Raw genomic sequence first — 19,630 nt, forward strand, 5'->3', positions numbered from 1 at the left:
CAAATTAATCATTTAGGGGAAATACCACTTAAATTTCATCTGAGCTCAAGGTGATTCTTTAAAAATGTTTTTTATTTGTCCAACTAAAAGTCTAAAACGCAAAGATATTTAATTTATATTTATTTAAAAATAAATCACACAGAAAAGCAAATCCACTCATTAAAGAATGTGTTATTAGAAATGTGTTATTATTGGCATTTTTGCTTAATAAATGACTCAAACGATTAATTGATTATCAGAAAAGTTAACTATTAATAATAATAATAATACATAAGTTTTATATAGCGCTCAACATGGAACTCAAAGACGCTATTAATTTTCAGTAGATTGTCTAAACAATTATTCAACAATTTTTTTCTTTGGTGATGTTCTCAGATTGCTGGCACTCCTGGTTCCATCCTGGTAGTAGACAAGTTCCAAAATAAAAAAAAATATGTGGAGCAATTACACTTGAACAGCTGTCCTTGAAGGCATCCTCCTTGGATTGGAAAGCTTTCCATGGGTTGTGGTAACTCAAACAAACCTTGAATCACCTTCTATTTGATAATGCAGCAAAGTAACCAGTGTTACATCACACATGTAATTATCCTGCCTTTCCAACTGTTTTCTCAACATGCCACACAACAGTGACCTGTGTTCAACGCTCCAGCGCTTGTGTTGACGTGTGTGTGGGTTGGCTTGGAGATGACTAGCATTCTATACTGTGTCGGTAGTCAGCTGGACTCCTGCTCCATTATTAATGGCACAATAGAGATACTAACCCTCTGCTGCCCTGTGGGTGAAGTGCCTGAGTTCAAACGCTTAGCCGAAGGAGTCACTGACTGCATTTGCAAGACTAATGACTATGCAAAAGTAATGAATTGGTTAACCATCAAATTGGCCAGAGGCCTAATCTGTTTTTACAGTAAGGATTATGTCAATTAATGAGAATACTAACCCTCTGCATCAAGTGCCTGAGTTCAAAGCTGCAGGTCCTTATGTCACTGACTGCATTTGCAAGACTAATGACTATGCAAAAGTAATGAATTGGTTAACCATCAAATTGGCCATCTGCAGGCCTACATCTGTTTTTACTGTGCAATCACATTCGTAAGGATTATGTCAGATCAGGCTCCTTATGGTGTCATTTGGTCTTTTGTTACTTTTTCTGCAGCCAAGTTATTTAAAGCTTTAGCGTTATTAAGACATTTACAGTACAAGCTACACAGATCTCCTGAGCTGTCTGTTATTGTTGAAGCAGACCAGGTATTAGTCATTTTAAATGCAGATCTCAGAGGAGTGCTTGTGAAGCTCTCATAAACACTTCCTTTTACTTAGACGGCTATGGCACAACCAGGCGCCATCCTCAGCAGATCCAGTGCTGAATAACTGTTGGACATCTCTCACGTTGCACTAACTCATGTGGAATAGATGCTGCCCCCTCAGATAGCACTATGATTCAAATCCCTCTTTGTTGCTCTTGTCTTCCTTTTTCTCTGTCAGTTTTGGTTTCTTGTGAGCTACATATAAATTGGTGTTTTACTTCATGAATTAATTACTGGCCTTGTTTCTCCCTCCTGGTTTTATCTTGCCCTGCAGTCTCTTAACTGGTATCCCAGTCTGATGTAGAGGAGCTAATAGGCAGGTTTTCACATGAAGGAAAGGCTTGGCTGTCCATGACAGCGAAACAGAAATACAAGATAGGCTGGCCTTCTTTAGCAGGTCTGGCTCTTAAATTAAATTCATAGGTTATTGGGCAATAACATAAAAGACTGAGGATGTAATGTCCTGTAGTTAAAACAAAATTCCCCTTGAGTCATGCTTGTAAATTCAGTAGCAAAAAACTGTTTGCTATTCTTTCCTCACATCGCTCTGCAGTTGTTCCACTCTTTTGCAGTTCAGATATTTATTCCAGTCTCAAACTCAAAAGAACCTGAGGCTACTGCTAATAACCTGCAGGAGTCAGTACCACAAATATTAATCTCTCCTTTTGCAAGCATGCTGACATGCAGAACATGTACACACAGACCTGAAGAATGCACACAAGTTCATTCAAACCACACATGCACACTAAAAAATAAGCTGAATTACTAAAAGATGCTTTGAGCGGGGGGCAGGCAGTCTTAAGCAGTGTCCTCACTTAGGATCCTATTGGCCCGAGGGTAGAAGCTCCTCCTGAGCCTCTCAGTGCTGGCCTGGTGTTTCCGGTACCTTCATCCCGACCTCAACAGGGAGAAAAGACTGTTCCCCTTTTACCCTTGTTACCTTGGTGCGTTGGCATCAGCGTTTAAAAATGTCAAAAGATAGCCAACCTTAGCTTTATTTTCAGCTGTTATTCAAAATCTTGGCTTATTTATGTTCTATGTTATGATAGAGTGTGAAAGTTAATGAGAGAGTGTTGTGGACGCAGGAATAAAAGGATGTCTCATGTTACAATATCTTGTTAACTTTATGATGGACCACAGCCAGTGTTATGGATTATAGATGCCAGACCCAGACTGGTCTTGTTTCAGTGAGCTTGGAGAGATGCAGTGAAAACATTTCTATTAATATTGCCTAATTAATTGTTTCTTTCTTGTTAGAATTTGCAGGAAGGTGCATGCAATCAAATGTGTCAGGTTTGCAGAGAAGAGTCTTGCACCTGTACTCTGTAAACTGTATGAGCCAATGCAAACTAACTCTACATATTAATGTACGAGCTAAAGTCAAAAGTATAAGTCTGTAAAGTCATTATAGTGTGTTTGATATACATGCAATATTTGAGTTTCCAACAAAATTACTATTGCACAATGGTTTGGGCTATGCATTTCCTAAAACATTGTCTTTTTCTGCTGACTTTGGTCTCAACAGAATGTCAGTCACCACTGTATTTAATCATTTATGATTGCATCAAAACATGCTCATACATTTTAATCACCATAATCACAAGGGGGAAAAGTAGAAAACCGGTCTAATAAAAGAAGATCTAGTGAGAAGAGGATAGGAAAAAAAGAAAATCATACCAATAACCTTTACTGTTGGTGGCAATGCTGTGTGCTTCCTTTTGTTTCTTACCTTTACACATATTTCCAGGTGCTCTGTGCAGTGTCAGTGACATACTGAGGGCATAGGTCCCATCATCACTGTGAGTAGCTGGCTGGTCTCTAAAGAGACGATCTGCCGTCCCCAATTAGGATCCGCCAGAGTTCAGTACGTTAATTTAGCACAATGGCATGATTCAGCATTGTTGTCGCTGGGATTAAAGAAATGAACTCGGACTGACATCTCATTTAAGTGGTGATGTTATGAATGTTTTACACAGATGAGCTGGGAGAGGCTACACATGCCCTCACTTAGAAACAGCACCAATGTTAATGGTGCCAAACTTTAGATTAATATAATGTATTTATGAGTGGATGAGGACCAAATTAAATATCATAATATTGTGGACCAAATACCTCAGTATTAATATATTGTATATATTTTGGAAATGATAATTGGTAATTTCAGAAGGTATTTACACTATTGATTCGTTTTGTGGATATGATGATGAATTATTCATGTTTACTCTGAAACAATCAACTGGACAATTAAGTAGAGCTGAAGTGATTAGTGTCCATATGTCGATTAGTTGATTGATCAATTATCATTGCAGCCCTGCAATTAATAATACATTTTTTATCAAAAATCCTTGAATGATATTTAGTCTGGTATCAGGACAACATTATATTTATTGGGGCTGTAACTCATGATTATTTTCATTTTCGACAAATCTGTCAATTTGTTTTACAAGAGATTGATTAATCGTTATCCATAAAATGTCAGAAAATATGGAAAGCACCTATTATAATTTCCCACAGCCATTAGATTTAACTATCTAATGACATAGTGAAATTGAATGTTTAGTCCAACTCAAACCCAGAGATATTCAATACATAATGATATAAAACAGAAAAAAGCAGCAAATCCTCACATTTGAGAAGCTTTAACCAGCAAAATCTGGAAATGTTTCCTAATAAATGACTTAACCAATTATTAAAGAAATTCATTTTCTTTCAATTTACTAATCAATTAGCTGATCAATTGCTTCAGCGCAAATATAAGACACCATCTCCAGTGAAGAGATCCACTAATTTTGGTTTTCTGAAGTATTTGAGGACTAAAAAAAATTAAACCTACCCTCTTGGGTGTCATGTTGGCATGTTCAGCCAGAATCCTGCCTGATGTCGCCCCCTTTTCTTCCTCTTTGTCCCTTTGACTTTCTAATAAAGCAGAGCACCAATATAGTCATCAATTGTTTACTTTCACACCTGGTTTTATATTTGTAGTATGCGGTGTAGGTGTTTCAGATGGAGTTTGATGGCCAGCTGGATAAAAAATTATTTGTGGAATCCTGGGTAATATCCTGTACTGTATAGACCTTCAGAAACATCCTAATCCTTTGCTCTTTTTAATCCACTGTATAGGCAAACAATCAGACAAAGGAAACTACTGCGGGCAATGTGAATCAAAGTTGTCTCCGTTGCTCACCATATCATGAGGGTCTATTATAATTCCTGCCCATATAATAGAAAAAAATTGATTGTTTTACTCGTGTTGAAGAAGGGAAAACATTTAACTAGAATGGATAAAGGTGTGTCTCGTGCTCTTCTATGTCGCTTAGGTGACCTTGGTCTCTTCCTGTGCTGCATCTTTGCGTCTTCACCATGGAAAATCAACTCTTCCGGCAGTTGGTTTTACTCTTATCAACATGAAAACAGGCTATTTAATTGCTGCAGTATTTAGCTTGTTTGTACTACAGGACTTGGCAGATGGAAGACAGCCGCATCAAACAGCCGTAGCCCTCAGTACAACAAACAGGAGAACCACGGTGATGCACTGCAGGCTAAGTCATTAGTGATGGCATTTAGGAAGCTCTTCAGCTGACAGAAATGTAAATAAAACAGGGATCTTGTTGTAGCTGGCTCACAGGCCACACTGAATTTTCCAAGCAGTAACATGGACATAGCATACATATTAAAGGTGGTAGGATGTGAGATATAACTGAAGTGAAAGTCCAGCTTAGTGTCGGTGTTGCTTGCAAATTCTTTTGGCCTGAGATTTCCTTCATAGCTTTTATTCTTCACGCTTGTTGTTCCAGTGTCAAACCAAACAGATTTGCTGTGCAATACATGCTTGTGCCAGAGCAGGTTTCTCAGCTGTGTCTGTCTGCATCTCAAAGTGTTCCAATCATTTTTTTTCCTCTTCCTTTGAATGCTATTTATAACTGCCTTGCTCTGATTATATAATTCATAAAAAGTAAGATGCAAAATTGTGCCAGGTTTGGAGAGAGCTTTAACAAAGAAGGTGGGAAAGCGGAGGTGATGAGAAAAGACCAGGAGAGCGAGTTGAGGGAGGACAAAGACTTGTCACATCTCACCCACCTCAGCTTTCAGAGACATTACACCGCCAAATCTTTGTCAGGTCCATGGTGACGCGGTGTGAATGCAGATGAGGTGTGACGAGTCAGACAGAAAGATTCCTGCCTGAGAACTTTGGGGGACAGAAACAAAGAAAGACAGGGAAGAGTGAGGTGTAAAGTGTGAGAAAGTTGAGCTTTCTGTTCTCAGCAGGTTGAGGCTGCCCGGCCTGCGAAAGCTCATCCAGCCTGCTGTCTGAATACAAGCCAGGGTTAGAAATTCTGGAGAGCAAAACGGGCAGCCTGATTATAATGGAGGGAGCTTCGTCACAGCATGAAATATATAGGCCAGGACAAGGCAAGAGGAAGAATTGCCCAGTGAATCACGGTGGCCTGCCTGAAACGTGACTGGCGGCCACTGAAAGGATGGGAGGGAGTGACAGCTTTATACAGCAGGCTGTTGCTCAGCTGTAGAGTGGGAATGCTTATGGGTGGGGGAGGTACGAGTGGAGTGGAGGGAACGGGGGAGATTATGTAAGAGTGTTACAAACATGCCTGGTGATGCAAGAAACCCCAGATGAATTATAAAAAGTAAAATGGACAGAGAAGGGACACTAAGAAAATCAACAAAAATTGAGACAAAAGACATTCACAGATTCACCAATACTACTTTTTATACTATATGACCATCCTGTATGCATGCATGAAGCCAGGCTGTGTATTTGAGCATGGCTGAGTTAAATGGACCGTGTCACCTCGTCAAGCTGCCCCTCTGCTTCCATATTCAGACCCAACATTGACTTAATGTGTTCATCTCATCCCAGTGGTTTCCACTGCGAGGGTAAATCCCTTGTCTGCTCCCAACACACACACACACACACACACACACACATGCAAGCATGCAAAATGGCAATGCTAACCAGATGTTTTCTCTCCCTTGTCTCTCTCTCTGTACAGTTTAGCTCTGCATCCGGAGCGTGTGTTGGTGGCCACAGGACAGGTGGGCAAGGAGCCTTATATCTGTGTATGGGACTCCTACACCCTGCACACTGTGTCCATCCTCAAGGATGTGCACACACATGGCATTGCCTGCCTGGCCTTCGACCTCGAGGGGCAGGTACAGTTGTGACACGATTAGATTATTATTTTAATTGTGGTATTTTTAGGCCTTTATTGGATAGGACAGGTTAGACATGAAAGGGGAGAGAGACATGCAGAAAAAGGCCGCAGGTCGGAATCGAACCCGCTGCCGCTGCAGCGAGGACTGAGCCTCTTTATATAGGCGCGCTCTACCAGGTGAGCTACCCAGGCGCCCCAGTTGTGACAACAGCTAGCATATACTAGGAAATTGACTGTTGACTTTGAATTGTTTTTAGTTCTTCCATAAGGCACTGGTTTCTTCTAAGAAAAGAGCACAGACAGAACTGAAACCAGAAACTGAACAAACTGAAACAGAAAAGTTTTAGTTTGAGAGGCACAGACGCAGCATTCGAAACTCCACTCAAGAGCTGCAGACTGGCTTTTGCAGCTCGCCAGCTGGGCTGAGTTTTTAAAATGACACATCTGTGAATACTCCAGCAGTATTGGCTGGACAGCTGCACCCAGACATGCTCTACTTGGTAGATTTTTCAGGAAAACAGTTAGCTGCAATGCTTGGTACCTTACATCACAGAGTTTGACAGGACCTGGCTGTGTTAAGGTGAGACAAGCTTCAGCACATGGGAAGCCTTTAAGTACTCTTGTGAAAATAAGCAACTGGCATCCGGACAGTGGGCCCATATACAGTATGCATGTTATTTGTAACTTGCTATTGAACGTTTTCATGTTATCTTTTAAACCAGCTCCCTGCACACTTGCCAATAGTTCACATTTACACGCTGCAGCCTCCACCCAATGTTGATTTGGACTATATTAATTGATACTGTGCGGAAGCATCTCTAGGTTTTTATCTTTGCACGTCTCGCTTTTCCTCCCGTAGGAGCTCTCAGAATTATACCTCCTGTATTTTGCAGTAAGAGACAGGAAGATGACCCCATGCCATTTTCCTGCTCTGGTAGAAAGCTGGGGATTTAGATGGAATGTGACAGTGTTTAAAGCCAGAGGAGGCTCCATCGCTTCTCAGTTTAGCGGCTCTATTTACTCTTCATCTCTTCCCTTCCTGGATTAGAGGAAGTCAGAGCTGAACTCAAGACAGTCCAGAGGAATGCCTTGTGCCATTTCTCCGTCCATCTATTAAAGCAATATCAAAATATACACTGATGTTTGAGACATCTCTTCTAGGTATTTCATTATGAGCTTCAGTTGTGCTGTCTGGTCAAAAGAGTATAACGCATGACCTTTGTTTTACTTTATTCTTGTTGTTCTGAGTATTCTACCCAGTTGAGGGGAAAATGGATGTGTGCACCAAATTTCATGCCAATCCTTCTAATAGTTGTTAAGACATTTACCAAAAACCAAAAATGTCAACCTCATGGTGGTGCTAGAGAAAAAGTCAGGGGATCACTAAAGTCATAAGGATTCATCACCTGGGGATCATGAATGTCTGTACAAAACTTCAAGGAAATCCCTTCAAAAGTTGTTGAGATATTTCAGTCTGGACCATCCGTAGAGCCACACTGCTAGTGGCTGTACTTTTCAACCCCCTAATCCACATGGTTTTACAGGGGTTTGTCAGGCATGGCCTCTTTGCTCATAATTAAATACAGACTTCTCTTAATACAAATTAATACAAGTCCAAATGCCTCAGCAGAGACTTCTATCCATAGCTGAACACTGATTCAGCAGTGGATCAAAGAGGACATCTTCTATCATGTAAAGCAAGCTGCAGAGTGGAGAAGAATTTTCATAAGAACTGCTCTCTTCTGCTCCACTGCTGCTGCTGCTGCTGCTGCTGCTGCCTACTCACTCAGTCAGCTATAGGAGGCTCCTCCAGCAAAAGCACTCAAATGTGCTCACTGGAAGTGCCAGGGGCTGGACAACTGTTCTGTTCTGCTCTGTAGCCATTATTAGCCCTTTCATTGTGCCCTGCCATGCTACAGTGGAGGTAACTAAGTTTGTTTTGCAGTGATTAGTGCAACAGAGCAGATTCGGTTTAATCTGTTATGGCTTGTTTTTGCTCTCTTTGCAGTGTCTGGTGTCTGTGGGTTTGGACTCTAAAAACACAATCTGTGTGTGGGACTGGAGGAGAGGGAAGGTTTTGGCAGCTGCTCCCGGTCATACAGACAGGGTAAACACTTTCTTCCTCCCCTGTCTCCATCACAAGCTCCGTATCGACCACCTCAATTAGCTATAAATGCAGGATGGAGCGTCTGCCCAAAGGGGACATACAGTAAACAAGTTAGGCCTGATTGATTGTGAGCTTTCCAGAGCCTGTCTGAGAGGGTGCAGGGCTAATGAAAAGGAATTTTTAAAAGATAAAATACAGGCAGCTGTTGTTTTCTAATTCAGCACACACACATTATACCACAGCCTCACACACACACACACTTTCTTTTCATTTCCCCTTTTTTTATATTTTTGACCCTCTTTCGTAAGAAATCTGATTATTAGAAGTCCAGACATCTGAGTAAATTTGAATAGAATTTAACTAGATGTACATCATATCCCAGAGTTACACGAAAGATCAGTATGCTGCATAATAATAATATGATATTGTGTTTGTGTAACAATATTTAATGTATGTTTTCTCCCCACAGATATTTGACATATCGTGGGATTTGTACCAGCCGAGCAAGCTTGTAAGCTGTGGTGTCAAACATATCAAGGTACAGCCACTTCCTGGTCATTTACACCCTGCAGATTGCAGCCGGCTCTTAGGGTTCTTGTACTTCATTTGCATAATATATAAAAACAGATTATGCTTTTTAGGAAGTCTGAAGAATTCTTCCCTGCCCTCTCTGCTTTATCGCCATGACCATATCAAAGTCTTAAAATAGATGTATGCAAATTCACCTTATTTCAGAGTCCATGGTTATTAGGCACTTAACATAAGTAGGACGGGCAATGACTCACAGACTCTTCCCTCAAAATTGAACAAATCTGCACTGCAGAGAGGAAAAATGTTCTCTTTTCACGGGGAACCATGACTCTGCTACTCAGCTCCCCTTCTCAGCTCTCATTTAGCTTTTAAAAACACTCTACTGTACAAACTGCAGCTGTGCTCGCTTCCCTTCTCGGGCCTATCTCTTTCACCTCTTTTTCACAGAAGAGTGGGTTGGTAAATCTTTTATGAGTGTATGCAGGGTGTCTTCCTAAAGCCTTCCCTTTGGGATCTGTAGTAGTGTTTCTGGAGTGGCGTGGCCATTAGGAAATAACAAGGAGTCCAAAGTCACAGAGGAAGCTTATTTCCGAATCATTGGGAAGAGAGTAAATCATGATGCTGGGATCGGAAACGTGACCACTGGCCCTGCGAGGCTAAACATTGCAGAACTTGATGCAGTTTGGAGGTTTAGCCTACTGTACGCATTTCCCAGTGGCGTAACATGTCACTGATGACTCCCTCATCTCAATCCAGCTTGACCTGCTTCCTCTCGTAGTAATTCCCCTCTGAACTCTTCCCCCAGCGCTGTGGCACAGAAACCCCCCTCCGGCCGCCGCACCAAACCCCCCAGTCTACACTGAATCCTTCAGTCTTTCTCCTCCTCCTCTTTCCCTCCCTTCTTGTTTCCTGATGCCAAGGCCATCCAGCAATTGTCCCACATAATTCCCCAGCCTTCACCCTGTGGACCATGTGACATCTGCTCCCCAGCGCTGTGCTCGCTCAGCGATTATAGCACTCAGAGCATCCAGGAGATTTAGTCCCAGTAATCCACTCACTAGCAGGCTGAGGAAAACACACAACCTCTGGTGATGAGGAATGAGGCTGCTGGTGATGCCCCCCTACTCACTCAGCTCCTCCTTGCTAATTATATAGTCATTTATGTTTTGATTAGTTCAGGACAACTCAGACCTTAGCATAGCCTTCTTCAGCCCCCCACACACACACACACAAACACACACACACACACACACACACACACACACACACACACACACACCAGTTTTGCATGTTGTTGCCCAGTGGCTCACAACATTTTTGCTTGTGACCCCATAAAACAAAGCATTAGCTACTCATCACATTAGGAAAGTATTAATAAATTAACAGCTTTTTGTATATCAGAAATGTTTTTCTGGTTCCTATCCTCTTAATTATATTGAGACCCCTCAGATTTATCTTGTAAAAGCTTGTGGGGGTCCATTGTTGTAACCCATTTACTCCTGTATACTTTACATCACAGCTTTGCAATTTGCAGTTGTGAACTGCTAAGTGACTACAGATGAAAATGATCTTTAAGCTAACTCTGATACAAGATATTTAAAGGTAACATTTATTTAATACTGTGCATGGTCCCTTATAAAAACAATCTAATTTGAAGGAGACATATTATGCTAATTCTCATGTTCATACTTGTATGTTGGGTCTACACTAGAACATGTTTACATGCTTTAATGTTAAAAAAACATTTTATTATGTCGGAAAAAGCACAGTCTGTACACATTTTTGTCAATGTCATATTATCATTATGAGGTCATGCAGTGCTTTAATTACATGTTCCTTCCACTATAATATACTGACACACACAGAGGTGAGCTTTAATTTGACATCAAGGTTTAAGAAAATCAGCTTCTAGCAACGTTGCATCTAGTTTTGCTTACAGTGAGCTGCCAAAAATTTGACCTCTGTTAGTGTAGCATTTAGCGCTCTGACACCATTCAGGGTCACTGTAGTCTGACAGGAGGGATATTATGAGTAAGATGACAGGGGTGAGGGTGATGCAGTAGCTGATGAGTTACAACCCTCTCTGCATTAATTGCATTTAAAAGGTTTTTCTTCAGAGTGAAGGTGGAAGTAACTAAGCTAAAGACATACCACTAATCCTGGGTTATCCCAGGAGCAGCTTCCACTATACCGGAGGGTTCTCTGGAGGATGTTTAATAAAAAGTGTTATTCAGAGAAAGCAACACTGTTAACCAGGTCTTGATTTCAATACAAAGCAGTCTCATTTTCCAGGGCATTTCCATCTTTCTACTTTGCTCCGCCTCTGTGCCGTCCTCTTCTGCTCCTGGCCTCATCGTAAACCCCCACAGCATCTCGTCTCCTCTTAGTAATTCAGCACGAAGGGATTAGCTGCCGCCCGTGTCTTGCTGCCTTATCAGTTGCGGGCAGGGAGGGTTGTGCAGTCACGCCGCATCCATCCCCGCTGCCTTCACAACAAGCTGGGCCACAAACCCCCCCACCCCCTACCTCCATCTCAGCCAACCCTTATCACATACCCACCACTTGCCACACTTCAATCTGCATGTACACCTTCCCAGATTACTCACACACCTATGATTTTTACTTGCTTAACCTTCAGCCACAACCCCCTCACGTAAAGGCACCCACATGCAAATTCTCACTCAGAGCTCAGTTAGGAGCTCAGGATTAGGGAAGTTCTGCCCTGTTGTGGTGCGTACAAGCTTCAGATGTTTGATTGCAATGCTGTATCTGAGGCTGTGATGCCTGTCTCTGATAATCGATCCCTCCTGTTAGCACACGGGAGCCCTATCAGGCAGGAGGATAGTTGTTAGTGAGGGTGTGACAGGCTGTCACTGCCGAGGAGCTCATTTGTTCATCCTGTGACTATCAAGTGTCTATCAAGCCTCAGTTCTGTTCAACAACACCACCTACAATTTCTGTCTTTTCTGAGCAGAATCCTTCAGGTTAATTTTTTGTTGTTGCAATGAACCTGATTTCTGGTAATGCGCAGGAACATTCTCCTTTAGGTAGAACAGAAAACATTATATATATTATATATCGTTCGTTTTCCTGCAGTTTGCCGGTGACGTGTCTCTGTTTTACATGCCGACGGCCATGTCTCAGCCTTCGAGACGCCCTGCTTGAGCTTTCTCCCTGTGATCTCATCTCCATGCAGACAGAGCATCTCTCTTTCACTCTCTCCTCCTCTGTTTGATGGATTTAGCCTCAGACGAGGCTGTGCCCATGCATCCCAATGACCTTGTTCATAAATAACGAGCCTGCGTGTATGCTTGCATGTGTCTGTGTCTGTGCATGCTGATCAGGTGGTTACAGCACTGACCCCCAGCAAGGGTTCCCAGTATCACATGAACAGGAGGGGAAGCATTTGAATTTGACTTTGCTTTCTGTGAAGGTCTGTTTGTGTGTGTGTGTGTGTGTGTGTGTGTGTGTGTGTGTGTGTGTGTGTGTGTGTGTGTGTGTGTGTGTGTGTGTGTGTGTGTGTGTGTGTGTGTGTGTGTGTGTGTGTGTGTGTGTGTGTGTGTGTGTGTGTGTGTGTGTGTGCGTGCGTTTTAATGGAGTTGCTCTGTGTGTGGCTGACAAAACCATAACATGATGGCTTTCAATCTTTTCTATCCAAATTTTCCATAATTGTCCATTTGGTTCTTTCAGGACAGGATTACAGGGGGGATTATTAGCCACCATACTCTTTTACTCTTTCTGTTTGTGTTTGCAGTTTTGGAGCTTATGTGGTAATGCTCTCACACCCAAACGTGGTGTTTTTGGCAAAACCGGGGATCTCCAAACCATCCTCTGCCTTGCCTGCGCCAAGGACGAGGTCACATATTCAGGTGCCTTAAATGGCGACATCTACGTGTGGAAAGGGATCAACTTGATGAGGACGGTGCAAGGAGCTCATGGGGTGAGTTTATAAGATCAGCGTGTTTTGTGCTTTGTGGCCCTGCTGCACCATATATAAAAGTAAACTTAATCAGGGTCGAAGCCATGCACACTGGCTTCGTTTGATTCTACTCAGTAGAAAAGGATCAGCCTTTTGCTCCACAGGATTAAATGATATCTATGGGATCAACAGCTGGGTGAGGGGATGGGCGGATGGGGGAGGGGATAATAACTATAGTACATGTTCATTGCTGCTTTTTGTACCACCAAATGTCTCACTGAGGGTTTAACATGGGGCCTCCCTGTGTAAACAAAGACTCTTAGCAAAGGAGGTCATCAGTAGAGCTTTCCAGTAATAAAATAAAAATGACACCTCCCTTAACCATGTTTTGTGTTTTCTTGAGGCCACAATAGCAGGTTTGTAATTGTGAAAGCCATGTTAAACAAATGCCTGGCTGAGCAGCAGCACCAAGTGGTCTGTAGCTGGGGCTGGTTCTGTCATTGCTCATTTATTGTGCAGATCCTCACTGACAGCCGGTCATTTCCTCCAGTCAGGGATTTTCAGCATGAATGTCTGTGAAGAAGGCTTTGCCACCGGGGGCCGAGACGGCTGCGTGCGGCTGTGGGATCTCAACTTCAAACCAATTACTGTCATTGATCTCAGGGAAACCGACCAAGGATATAAAGGTGATGTCAAACTGCCTCCTTTTTCCTTTAAACTGAGTACAGAAAGGTTGCAGGTCAATCTGTGGTGTCCTGGGGCACTGGAAGAATTGTGTAAATCTACAACAACAACAAAAACCTTTATGCCTTTCCTGTTCTCCTTACTAATCTAACATTTTCTTTCTCCTTTTCTATTTTCTCCATCTCTTGTATTTATAATCTTGGACCTAACAGTAGCTAGAGGGGAAAATAGCCGAGGTGGGTAATGTCATTGCAGACGGAGTTAATAACCATCTGTTTGTAGCAGTCCCCATATTGTTCTGCTGTTCTTCTCGTTGTTAGTAAGTCCAAGTTCTGTTGCAGTTTTACACTGTATACAGATGTCATGTTCATATATGTATACAGCACATGCTTCCTCCATCCTCTTCTGGCTGTATTACCCAGAGTCAGTTGGCAGATTGGCTTGACAACATGTGCTGTCATTGTATTTTCCGTCCTGGGTAGTTGCAGATAACTATTTGCACCTCCTGTCTTTATTATCCCTGTCGTGTCTTTTATAATGACTGTATAAGCGTTGGCAAATGTCTGTCTGCTTTCATGTTAGCATGCTTTTTCAATGTATTCCTGATTTTTAAGTGCATGTGTGTGCCATTGATAGGGCTGTCTGTGCGCAGCGTGTGCTGGCGGGGAGATCACATCCTGGTGGGCACGCAAGACAGTGAGATCTTCGAAGTGGTGGTCCACGACCGCACCAAGCCCTTCCTCATCATGCAGGGTCACTGTGAGGGTGAGCTGTGGGCTCTAGCTGTCCACCCCACCAAGCCTCTGGCCATGACAGGAAGTGATGATCGCTCAGTCAGGTGAAGCTGGTGTCATGTTACCACGATGTGCAAATAACTGATTTTGTTTAATTCAGTATCAACCAATTAATTTTGTAATTTTGTTAACTAAAATCTACAATAATAAACCAGTTATAAATGTCAGTATACAGAAAAAACTTAATACATAACACAACAGATACTACAAACATCATTGCTATGGTTGTTTGACTCTATGTAATCTCATCACTGCTTTGACTCTTCATCTGTCCTATTTCTCTGTATCTAAAGGATATGGAGCCTTATAGATCATGCACTGATAGCTCGCTGTAACATGGAGGAGCCTATCCGCTGTGCAGCTGTGAGCACTGATGGCATCCACCTTGCGCTGGGAATGAAGGATGGCTCCTTCACCGTTCTCAGAGTGAGGTGGGTACACATTTCAAAAGCCAAATGGGAAATCTTGATCTTCTGTGAATGGCTACTATGATGAAGAGCTTCATCATTTTGTGTCCATTGTAGCTCCTTATTCAAGCTACTTTTCCCTGCTTCTCCCTCCAGAGATATGACAGAGGTGGTGCACATCAAGGACAGGAAGGAAGCCATCCATGAGTTGAAGTATTCCCCCGATGGGGCCCACTTGGCTGTTGGCTCTAATGATAATTCAGTGGATATCTATGGTGTGGTGCAGAGGTACAAGAAGGTGGGCGAGTGCATCGGCTCCAACAGCTTCATCACACACATGGACTGGTCCACGGACAGCAAGTACCTGCAGACCAATGACGGCAGCGGCAGGAGACTCTTCTACAGAATGCCAAGTAAGTCACGTAGTCCATGTTCCCACGTTATAACTATTTGAATCCTGTTCTCTGTAAAATACTGGCATATCGACAAGCCAAAAAGAGTTGCTTTAATATGATACTGTCCCTGAGCTTCTTTGTGAGATCAGATGTTTTTGTCTTCTGTTGAGGTGGGAAGGAGGTGACCAACAGGGAGGAGCTGAAGCTGGTACAGTGGGCTTCATGGACATGTGTGTTGGGCCCTGAGGTTAATGGAATATGGCCCAAGTACTCAGATATCAATGACATTAACTCTGTGGACGCCAACTTTAACAATCAAGTCTTAGTAACAGCTGACGACTACGGATTAGTCAAACTTTTACGATATCCATGTGTAAAAAAAGGTAAAGAAGACCCAATTATTGAATTTTTAAGGAGAGTTAAGTACAGATGTTCTGATATTATTATCTACTGTGTTACTGATATATTTCCTCTTGATTTTAGGTGCAAAATTTAAAAAGTATTTAGGTCATTCAGCCCACATAACCAATGCCAGATGGTCACATGACTACCAGTGGGTCATAACTATTGGTGGTGCTGATCACTCAGTGTTCCAGTGGAAGTTTGTTCCCGAAAGAAAGTCTAAAGAGGCTATACATATAGCAACGCAAGGTAAGATGATAACCTGGCACAGTCATTATTTAACCGTAATGTGGGAATATATTTTCCCAGAAAAGAGGAATTTTATTTTACCTTCTGATCAATCTGATTAGGAATATTACAGTGTAACATTGTAATGTAGCTTTGTGTGAAGAACAGTGACTTGCATTACAGATATTACTTATTTCACAAAATCTGTGGCTCCTGCCAACAAGACATTATCTGATTAGGTGGGGGTAGAGAACCGTGATGCAAATTTTGATGTCCTTATACACTTCAGCTTTTGTACGGATTAAACAAATGCGATATAGCATGTCAATAAGTGAGCATTAGAGATAACTCTCAGTAAGAAACAGAATACGTATATTTCACAGCAAACATGAAAGTGGTAGTGATCTTGTAATTTACCTATTGGCAAGAAAGCTAATACCATTTCCTAAAATGTCTAGTAATTGTAGTAATGTCAACCCATTTAAATAAATATTATGTCAGAGTATGTTTCTTAGTTCCATATTAGGGGTTGTATGAATGTAACTGGCTGTCACATAGTGTGCACCCATACTGAGTGCTCCCACCAGCCTCCTGAACTTGATGTGCTAAACCACCAGCAAGCAATGTACTACATTGTTCCCTTTCCGTACTTTTTGCTCATGAACTGCCTTTTCTATAAAGCTCTGCAAAGGAACAGCCATCACATTAATTAAGACAAATCCAATAAAAGTGAACGAAGCTTGGAAAGTATAATTGCATTGTCATTCCCAAGTCATATTTTTTCTGGAGACAGAGCGCAGCTGTGCTTTCTGAAATTAAAGCACATACTAACTGCCTTTCCTTTTAATTTTCCTAATGGATCTTGTGAGTAGCCGCCCTTAGCTGCCAGTTCTGCTTATTGCCTTGTCTTGGCACGGCTTCACTGTGCTGCATCAGCATTTTTCATACATTTGTCCTAAGCGATCTCACTGTGAAGCACGACTGCCTGATAATAAGGAGATGTCACAGAATGATGACATGATTGACCCTCTCTTCTACTGAAACAGGATGCAGTGGTTTTTCACTGTGTGTGCAGAGGAATATTTGTCTGATTTAGAGGCATGGAAAGATTTTGTTGGCGAGGTGTGATGCAACCTTGTTTCTGCCCGCAGAGACCTTTGCAGACTCTAACAGCGAAGAATCTGACTCTGATCAGTCAGATGTACCTGAGATGGACTCAGAAATTGAGCAGGAGACGCAGCTCACATATCGACGACAGGTTTGCGATTATATTAAGATTTTCCCGTTGTTCCCTGATAATCATATCAACAGAAAAGGTCAACACGTTTATATGTGTATCCAGGTGTATAAAGAAGATCTACCTCAGCTCAAAGAGCAGTGCAAAGAGAAGCATCGAGCAACGGCCATGAAGAAAAGAGAGCGAGCACCGGGGAGCGGGGTGAAGCTGCACTTCATTCATGGGTAGGCTTACTCTGTAGCATCATGAAAGAGAATCTCTGGAAAACCCGATATTGTTCGATGGATTTCAAGTAGACAACCTTTTAGAAATTGGAGACATCTCACTTTGTAATTTAGCCCGTAATATAGTCTTTTCCTCTTTTGTTGTTTGCAGCTACAGGGGTTATGATTGCAGGAGCAACCTGTTCTACACCCAGACCGGGGAGATAGTCTACCATGTAGCTGCCATTGGGGTTGTGTACAACAGACAGCAGAATACCCAACGTTTCTACATGGGCCATGATGATGACATCCTCTGTCTAGCTATCCACCCCCTGAAGGACTTTGTAGCAACAGGCCAGGTAACATAAAATACTCAACGTTTCTTTTAGTTTATTTCATTACTCCTGAGAGATGAGCTGAGAGAGATTCTATGCCATATCGGACTCAAAATTAGCTTGTGTGAATGGTTTGAACTAAGTAGATTGTATACATACTTTTGATGTTCCTGTCCACCAGGTCGGCAGAGATTCCTCCATCCACATATGGGACACAGAAATGTTAAAACCCATGTCTGTGTTGAGGGGTTTCCACCAGCTTGGAGTGTGCGCTCTGGACTTTTCTGGTATTTCAGTGCTTTTTTTCTCAGACTGCTTTTAGTTCTTTTATCCAGACAGATTTGAAATAACATACTCTTTTATTTTTTACAAATTCTTCAAGACATCCTGCTTTCACAGGGGAACAAAAAAACTTGTTTTCCCACATAAAAGAAACAGGAACATTTACAAGACACCCACTTTACAAGCAACACGGAAAAACCTATTTCTGCTTTCTTTTAGTCTCAGCAGTGTGACGGCATCAAGGTAGAGCTGTTCATGTCCCTTCTCTTAATAATTGGCCCCAGACAGAGACAGCATGCTGATCTGTTTGTCAGTTAATCGCCGTAGATCAAACCCACCGGGCTGCTTTCATGTTGCCAACAAGGCCCAAACTTCACTAAACCAAAGCAGGAGCTGGCTCTGTCTGTGCTGTACTGAATGGTTTTGGTTTTCTCTCCACAGTGGATGGAAAACGGCTGGCCTCTGTGGGCCTGGACGACAATCACACCATTGTGCTGTGGGACTGGAGGAAGGGGGAGAAGCTCTCTGCCATGCGGTTAGTACAGTGGTTACACGGCTGCTTCAGGCCTTTCAGCATGCCGCATGTGCTGTCCCCACAACCAACCCACAAGCTTTGACAAACCTTCCTATTAATTCTAAAGATTGTTTGAGCGCTTTTCGTTTAAATATGGACATGTATTGATGAGGGTTAAATGGAAGCCACTTTGCTGTGCAGAGCTGACAGCGTGATTGATGGAGGAGAGGAAGAAGGGGAATTACCTTTTCAGATTAGGAGGCGGCTCTACTGCAACACTTAACCCTGACAGAGTCTGAATGGTTAGAGTAGGAGTTTGCCCCAGGGCCCCATCTGCAGATCCATAATTAAAGAGAAATACTTTTAATCTCCATGGGCTCATCCTGGCGAGTTTAGGCACTTTATATATTAGATTTTATTTTGACAAGGAAACATATAAAGAAAAAAATGTGTCTTTTACAGATTCACCCTGTTTTCGAAGTACAAAGCGATACAAACGGGTTGCGAAAATAATCAAGTAATAAAAAGTATAAATTGAAAGTAGTACTTGCATCATTTTTGTCATGATGGCTGAAACAAATTGGATCATAAAGACTAATTATAAAACTCCACATCTTAATAGTACATCAAAAATGAGACTTACCTTACGAGTGTCCAAGGCGACATAATCCTGAGCTCAATTTCCTATCCCGCTGCAGACAATGATGCAAATGATTGCTGTGTCCATAGGATGTAAACTATACATGCAACCAGATATGGAGCCCACACAACAGGCTTGTGCATTTGATGCAAGTGGATTACCAGACCTGCATAATGAATTTCTGCAAAGCATGAGAGGTGTACATTTGTTCAGAACATACGATTTTCAATTTCACGGCAGGTAAAATGATATAACCTGGAAACCAGAAGTATCTAACTGGAAAACATCCGCATCCAAAAATATCTCGGCTTTTGCTTTGTTGCTTGTTTTACTTGATGTTCACATTTAGCATCTACTCCATTGGAATTCCCCCTGGCTAGTTTGGAGCAGTGCATTGCGGGTTGTTCTCCTGCTTGTTGTGTGCCAAGCTCTCACTGCAGCTCAGGGACAGCTTGGAGCTGCACTAATCTCCTTTGT

At 42.2% G+C, this 19,630-nt stretch overlaps 1 protein-coding gene across 2 annotated transcripts in view; it reads left to right on the forward strand.

The window, feature by feature from the left end:
- Window positions 1-19,630, forward strand: part of eml5 (EMAP like 5) — a 35,969-nt gene that overhangs the window by 868 nt on the left and 15,471 nt on the right. For both annotated transcript variants that reach the window (XM_028565655.1, XM_028565656.1), the window contains exons 2-16: window positions 6,314-6,473; window positions 8,484-8,582; window positions 9,052-9,120; window positions 12,868-13,053; window positions 13,583-13,718; window positions 14,353-14,554; window positions 14,804-14,941; window positions 15,074-15,330; window positions 15,483-15,695; window positions 15,796-15,963; window positions 17,094-17,200; window positions 17,285-17,403; window positions 17,555-17,741; window positions 17,899-18,004; window positions 18,441-18,534. In XM_028565655.1, coding sequence (XP_028421456.1) covers window positions 6,314-6,473; window positions 8,484-8,582; window positions 9,052-9,120; window positions 12,868-13,053; window positions 13,583-13,718; window positions 14,353-14,554; window positions 14,804-14,941; window positions 15,074-15,330; window positions 15,483-15,695; window positions 15,796-15,963; window positions 17,094-17,200; window positions 17,285-17,403; window positions 17,555-17,741; window positions 17,899-18,004; window positions 18,441-18,534 — 2,241 coding nt within the window. The remainder of the gene's footprint in view (window positions 1-6,313; window positions 6,474-8,483; window positions 8,583-9,051; window positions 9,121-12,867; window positions 13,054-13,582; window positions 13,719-14,352; window positions 14,555-14,803; window positions 14,942-15,073; window positions 15,331-15,482; window positions 15,696-15,795; window positions 15,964-17,093; window positions 17,201-17,284; window positions 17,404-17,554; window positions 17,742-17,898; window positions 18,005-18,440; window positions 18,535-19,630) is intronic.

This window comes from Perca flavescens, chromosome 20 (genome assembly GCF_004354835.1).
Source record: "Perca flavescens isolate YP-PL-M2 chromosome 20, PFLA_1.0, whole genome shotgun sequence".
Lineage (NCBI taxonomy): Eukaryota > Metazoa > Chordata > Actinopteri > Perciformes > Percidae > Perca > Perca flavescens.